This window comes from Antrostomus carolinensis, unplaced genomic scaffold (assembly GCF_000700745.2).
Source record: "Antrostomus carolinensis isolate BGI_N321 unplaced genomic scaffold, ASM70074v2 scaffold38775, whole genome shotgun sequence".
NCBI lineage: Eukaryota > Metazoa > Chordata > Aves > Caprimulgiformes > Caprimulgidae > Antrostomus > Antrostomus carolinensis.
Window position 1 is genome coordinate 3,880 of NW_010319083.1, and position 6,945 is coordinate 10,824.

The following is a 6,945-nucleotide window of genomic DNA, read 5'->3' on the forward strand; positions in this document are numbered from 1 at the left end:
TGCTTACACCCACACAAATGTAATTTCAGGGCAGTGGTAACATGTTCAATTTTGTGAGTGTGATTATTTTATTGCACTTGTCACATGAATCAGAGACTGCATACACCCCAGTCAAAACACCTTCTAGATCTAGACACATAATGATTTGGAGACTCGGTAATGAACATTTTGTACTATAAGCCTTTAAAGGAAACAACTCCATCAGCTTCACTTACAAATTATCTGTGCAAAAGTACAGTACTTCATAAATAAACTTTACCCAAATATTACAGAAAAAAAGCTTTGGGATACATTAAGTATAAATACAGTGACAGTTGAGCTGTAAATTTAAGTTAGGGATATACAATAATATGCTCACCAGTTCTTTTCACAGATGTACACTTAACCTCCCTGAGTCCTCTTCCATACTTAGTGACATGATACATTTTCAGATGCTTGGTCAGCAACAGCAATGATAGCTTTGGGGTTAGAGAGAAAGGTTGGAAGGAGCATGTCAAAGTGCACTCCATTTAATTTGTCATGGATTTTAAGCTTACTGTACTTTTGCTTCTAAGAGCCCACTGGTCATGACAGGCCCATGAGCACTTACACAAGTACTGACATGTCTTAGTGAATCTGCTCCAAGGTAGGCCATTAAAAGTTCAGTGTGTCGGATTAATAATTGCAGAAGATCTTCAGCCAAACTCTCCATAGTTGAGTATCTCACCTTTTCAAAATCAAAAATGTCTTTGAGGAAGAAAAGCACTTGATCCTAGTGGGGGAAAAAAAGGAAAAACTTGTATTCACTTACAAGACGAAAAAAAAGTATGCAATGCTAGCTATTTCTTTTACACATTTCCTAAAAGCATCCATTCATGTATTCTTCTGGTGCTAAGATAGAAGTGCACTAAAACAGACATTGCAAAACAGTTCTAGGGTTAAAAAAAAAAAATTAATATTAAAATATGTATTTTCATAGTTTCTTACTGTTAGTCTTAATCTTAGGAAAATGTATGCCTATAAATAGGATCCTAATTTCTTTTAATGTGGAAGTTTTTTCAAAATTAAGATAAATGGCAATTAAAAAAAAGTTGCAAACCTTGAAGAAGCAGCATAGGTCATAAAGCGAATTTCTAGGGCCCAAAAAGCCCCACGCCAAAACAGGGCTGATATGTTCACATACAGCGTAGAAATGCGCAAAAAATCCATCAGGCACCTAGTGATGTAAAAATTGTAGACAAAAGTTACACAGTAAATTTAGTATAAATCTCTATTATGTAAAATTAAGTCTTCAGAAAAGCCTAAACCACCTGCTACTTCAGTGCTGTGGTAACCTGAACTCCTTTAAATTACAGAGCAGCTGTACCAAACAAGTGCCACGATATTTTTAGAAAAGGTTTTTACTTCAGTGGTACTTTGTATTTTAAATATTTTAAGATTAATAGGCATAAGCTGAAGAAGTTAATGAACAATCTACTCTTGACTCCCATATGACAGATCAGATAATTTTATTCAGTTGCTCCTGTTTGAGCCCCTATACACTATGCATAGCTGAAACTTGCAAAAAAGTAAGCAAACTGCACAGTTTTGAATGGAAAAAAATTACACCTTACAAGAATCTATATTTAAGTCTAAAGAAAACCATGAAATATCTCTGAATATCCACCCTGTTGTTACTTTTACAACCTACAGGCACTCATAATGTATAATATAGTATAAATGTATATATCATATATGAATGCACAGTTTATTTTATAAACTCATAAACATATATTTATAATTTTATAGCAGCAGTTAATTTATAAAATAATAAAACCAGAAATTAATCATAAATTAAAACATAAAATACCACATAAAGAACTGTCCGTAAGTAAATTTAAGTTGATCACACTCCTTGTGGTACAGTTAGTCTCTCCGCTACAAAGACTTCCACGGTGCTTAACTTTATCCACTTTTGAATGACTCCAGCAGCGCTGATGAAACTATTCCCAAGGAGTAAAGTTATTTACACATTTACAAACTTATAAATATTGAGACTTCAGTATACAAAGGAACTACAGAGTAAGGTAGTTGTGCATGGAAACAGAGATTAAAATAATAGGTCACTAAAACATCTATTTTGGAGATATAATCCCTTTATATAAAATGAGTGTAGTAAAGATCTATTTATATAAAATTCCCAACCATAATGACACAGGGATGTAACACCTCAAATCTTAAGAAACAATGGTGGCTGAAGACCTTTTACAGAACAGCAACTGCCTTTGGAAGCAATTTTTTTTTCCTGATTAAACATGACTTTAGCAGTTAGGGGTCACGTAAATAGCTGTTCTTAGAATCAGAGAAGGGTGTCAATGCCAATCACTTGAGCAGAGATTCCTCACCTGTGGTATGCAAAACCACTTCTAACAGCTATGGATGTCCTGCAGCAAGCCTCAGCTCTGCTTTGGACTGGCTATTGCAGAGATGGGGCATTTGCCTCTTAGGTCTAATAAACAGCCTCCAAAGGTGGAAGTAAGCAGCTGCTGGTGTAGAGGCATTCTACTTCGAAATCTGCAGAGTTCCTTCCCTGAGGTCAGGATGCAGAAGGGGGCTGAAGGAGGCTGCAACAGAGTTCCTGCTGCTGGCGAGGAAGGTGGTACTTCAGGCAGGTAAGGGGACAGGACTGGATTTTATTTAGCTGTGGAGATGATGCAGGGAGACGGGGTTGAGAATCCTAGTGTAAGCAGGCGCCTTAATGACCTTGGTCTGCAAAAATTTGAGGTATATCTCTGGGGCCAGAAATCAGAGGAATGACTGTCACCATGTTGACTAGACCTAAACTAGGTTGCACATCTTTCAGCTAAGCCTTTTTGTTAAAAAACTGATATTAGGGCCCCATGAGCTAAACTTATACAACTGTCAGCCTCTTGTCTAAACTAACACATCTACAGGATTAAGGGTTGATTTATAATTTATTTTGCCAAAGCTACAGGACAGAACTTCAAATTCTTAGGAGCCAATCAGTAACTTTGGTTCTTTGGTCCGCGTAATTTGAAAGGCAACTTACCTTCATTTGCTGTCTTTTCTGCTTCAGTACTGACCAACAGCTTGAAGCCACAGCCTAAATATTAAAAAAAAAAAGAAAAAAAAAAAAAGCCCCAAACCCTATGTAATTTCATTACAAGAGAAATCACCAAATCACCTTTCATCTCAAAATAAGTGATCTGCAGAATATTGTATTTCTATATTTTGGGGATTTGCATTTTCTTCTGTTTCAATCTTGTGATAACACAAAGTTTAAAACTATAAAACCTCAGCTGATACAAATAACTAATTTTATATGTAGTTCATGTTTGTTATTTTCAGATCTTACTCTGCAGCATTTTCATTAGTATAATTCAAATGTAATTTGGCATCCTTGACTGATTTTACAGTTGCAACTGTTAGCAACATTCACTGAGTTTAACTGAGGACCAGGCTCTTATATGGCAAAGTGTGTGGTCAGACATAAGTAACTATTTTAGATATTAAGTAGCATGTGAACACATTGAAATGTCCTTTTTTATTTTAGCAAAAACATTCTTGCAATAGCTTTAGATTCAGCTAAGGAGTTTTATCCAAATATGGATCTGTGAAATACAATATACCGATATCAGTACCATGGTTTTTCCCCCCTCATAGCTTGTAAGTATCCTCATCTGATTCTCCTTCAGTACTGTAAGACAATTTACTATTCACAAAACACAATGTTATCACATAACTACAAAAATAAATATATACATGTTAGCTTTTTTTCCCCCCTCTAGAGGGAATATTTCCATTGAAAGACAAAAATAAAAGGAAAACTAGCAGTTTATAGATATAAATGGATGAAATGACAGTAGTCTCTCTACCAGCTGACCACGGCAGTAGCCTGTATGTCTAACAGAGGGACGAGATCTCTTTGACAAATAAACAGGCACATCTGAAAAAGCGTGAAATGTTATCAGCATTTGAATATCTGTATTGTACTTTCTTTGCTTGCAACTCTGTGCCTTTTTGCTAAATCTCTGGTATATGAACCACAACCTGTACTGAATATTTAAGATGTGGCTAATAGAAATTTCCTGCCTAAAATTCTACTTCTTCAGAGAAAATTCATTTTTGCAGGACAAGGTAAAGTATTTTCTCCAACACATTTAATCATTCTGTACATTTAGGGCCCAGACTTCTACCTTTTCAACTGCTGTTATAAAAAGCCTGGTAATACAATCTGTTTTTTTTTTTTTTGAGGAGTATTTCAGGTACATATTCAGTTATATTGGAAGCTGAAATAGACTTTACAGTAAAGGATGGTGTAGTTTCTTTGCTTCAAAATTAATGCTATTATCAAGACAGTAGACACAGTCTTTATCCTGCAGTTGTTGGATTTATTCTCATTTTCACATTGTGCTTTGAGAACATAAAGCACAGATTGCCAGAAGAACAGTTTCAGCATATACAGAAATTTTATATCAGAATGATCACACCAATGTTATATTAATAATACTATCCACTTACTGTAATGTACTACAGAATTATGATTATGAAAATTACACATAAATACTTACTGTTTCTTTAAAAGAGGAATTTAGCCAGCGGTTATTTACTACATTCTGTATAGATATTGGTGGATTTTCTAAATCTTCAAATGAATCCATTAATATGAAGTCCAGAACAACATCATAAAAATTCAGGTTTTTCACCTATATTAAATCAGAACATGATCTAAGTAACCTAGTTTCTCTTTCAGCAGTGGAATTCAGCATGCACCATATTCTAACTCTGTATTTACATGCAGATTTATAATTGTTTTCACTGAATATTAAGGTTACTTTGTCAGTAAAGGAGAAATTAGAAAAATATTATGTGCTTTCCGGTACTAAACTGCAGTGGTGGATGCCATCTCCCTAAATCTGTAACGTAAACAAGAGAGTTGCCTTTCTCACAATTCTGAACTGTAAAAATTTATTTTTAGATGCTACAGTTTTCATAATAATAAGGGTCAAAGCACTTCTCAGAAATTCAGACTCACTCCTCTAGCAGCAAGTTCCATTTCAGTATTATCCCAGTGATCTGTTTGTTCCAAAAAATGTATCATTTCATCAAAGACATCTTCAAACTTCTTTGGATTCTGTAAAGTAAAAGCAATGAACGTCAAGCTAACTTAACAAGATGATAGTTTATTTACACTAGAAAGTGAACTCTGTTAGAAGTTACATTAATGATAAAACATTAGTTAAAAAAGGCTTTTACCTTTCGTGCTCTCACTATTAAAGCAGACAAAATTTTTCTTCCACTTTCAGCAAGAAATATTCTGTTTGCTGTTTCAGAAAGAATTATCTAGAAAAGGTTTCAGAAAATATAGTCATATTCATTCACAGGTTATACTAAGTGACCTTAAACACTTCAAACAAATTTAATATAATTACAACCACTAATATAGTAGGCAAGTTCCTAATAAGCCTTTGGTGCGAAGGTTCCAAAGCTAATCACAAAACTGGGACTCCTCTGCAAATATGTCCCATTTTAGCAGTATAGAAATGTAAAAGCAACAAGAAAATATTTAATTACAGAATATGTTAGAAGAATGCTTGCACAGGTAGTGCATTGATAGTTCCAATGCCATGTACTTTAAGGCTTAACAAGACACAGATAAACCACTCTCCTTACTATTTACCTGAAAAGCTTGTCGAATACAGTGAAGCTTTGCAAGGAAGTCACTGTCTCCTAGACATTCAAACATTTCAGTCCTATACAAAATAGAAAGGTTTTCAAAGACTATTAAAAAAACCACAGGAAAATACATCTAATTCCTAAAAAAAATAGCTAGTGCAAGTGCCTTCTAAAAAATGAATTCTATATAGAATATTTAACTTTCATTCTTGCTTTTTTTTTTAAATAATTAAGTAGATATAAATCAATACCTCAACACTCGTGAATAAATTTTGCCTTCTTCTGCTAAGTGCATAGCCTCTTCATACAGCGGGCAACGGCAAAGGGAATCTAGACCATATGTATTGCGAATCTCTCTGTGCTCTGTAAGCTGAAAAAAATTTTTTTTTGCAGTTCATTCAAGAGCTTGCTAATATAATTTTTGTAAAGATAAAACAAATTAAATAAGTTTTCCTGATATTTTACTGAAAGATGTATCCTTTTGTGCATCTGTTTAAAACAAAGGGGCAACACAACTAGTAAACAGAAGAGCAACACCACACTATTAACGTGACTGTTACTTTGTAACTGTTAAAATCTGGAAGCTACAGTTTCAGGTTTCGAGTTTCAAAATTTTAATTAACAAAATGCAGGCAGCTTAGTTTTGTTTTTAAATTTGCCTACTTAAGTTTTTAATTTGTTTAATTAAATCTAATGGTCATCAAAGCTGTTAAAAAAATAACTGACAGGACACAAAGTATAGAATGATTGCATCATGCAAATCTTTAGGAAGCTGGAAATAGTAACATCCTCCCACCCCTGTTTTGGTTTTGCTGGTAAATATATCTGCTAGTTACCAAAGCATATTGTATGAAGCATGAGCATCCAGCATTTTACTACAGGCTCCCAAAAAGGTTTTCATTAACAACAGTTTTAATTCTGTGGTTATCATAAAAATTAACATGAACTCATAGACACTTTTAGAGCAAGAAAAAACAAAACCATTATATTTCAGTTATTTCAGTACGGAGCTGGTGTTCTGACAAGCGTCACAGGTTGTTAGATGGTATATATTTGCTGGAACTTACACTGATGTTTTGAATCACTCATACCAGTATCCTTTTACTGCAAGCACATACATAAAAGTCCTTCCATAAAATTGTCAGGTTCCATTTAAAATTTATTTGTTTGGTTACAAAAAAAAACAAACAAAAAAACCTTGATTCCTATATAGTTCTTAGAATTGAGACTCAAGTGATGAGACGATAGCTAGGGAATAAGTGAATGAATAAAAGTTTTGAGGTCAACACG

The 6,945-nt window shown here is 34.0% G+C and overlaps 1 protein-coding gene across 1 annotated transcript; it reads right to left on the reverse strand.

The window, feature by feature from the left end:
* Nucleotides 1-358: 358 nt before the first annotated feature.
* LOC104525881 (mitoguardin 1) lies at nucleotides 359-6,025 on the reverse strand (the record flags this gene model as incomplete). Its single annotated transcript, XM_010169157.2, has 9 exons — nucleotides 359-458; nucleotides 542-751; nucleotides 1,079-1,195; nucleotides 3,029-3,082; nucleotides 4,551-4,685; nucleotides 5,015-5,113; nucleotides 5,236-5,322; nucleotides 5,660-5,732; nucleotides 5,907-6,025. Coding segments are annotated over 9 exons (994 nt in total), but the record flags the coding sequence as incomplete, so codon positions are not given.
* Nucleotides 6,026-6,945: the final 920 nt, after the last annotated feature.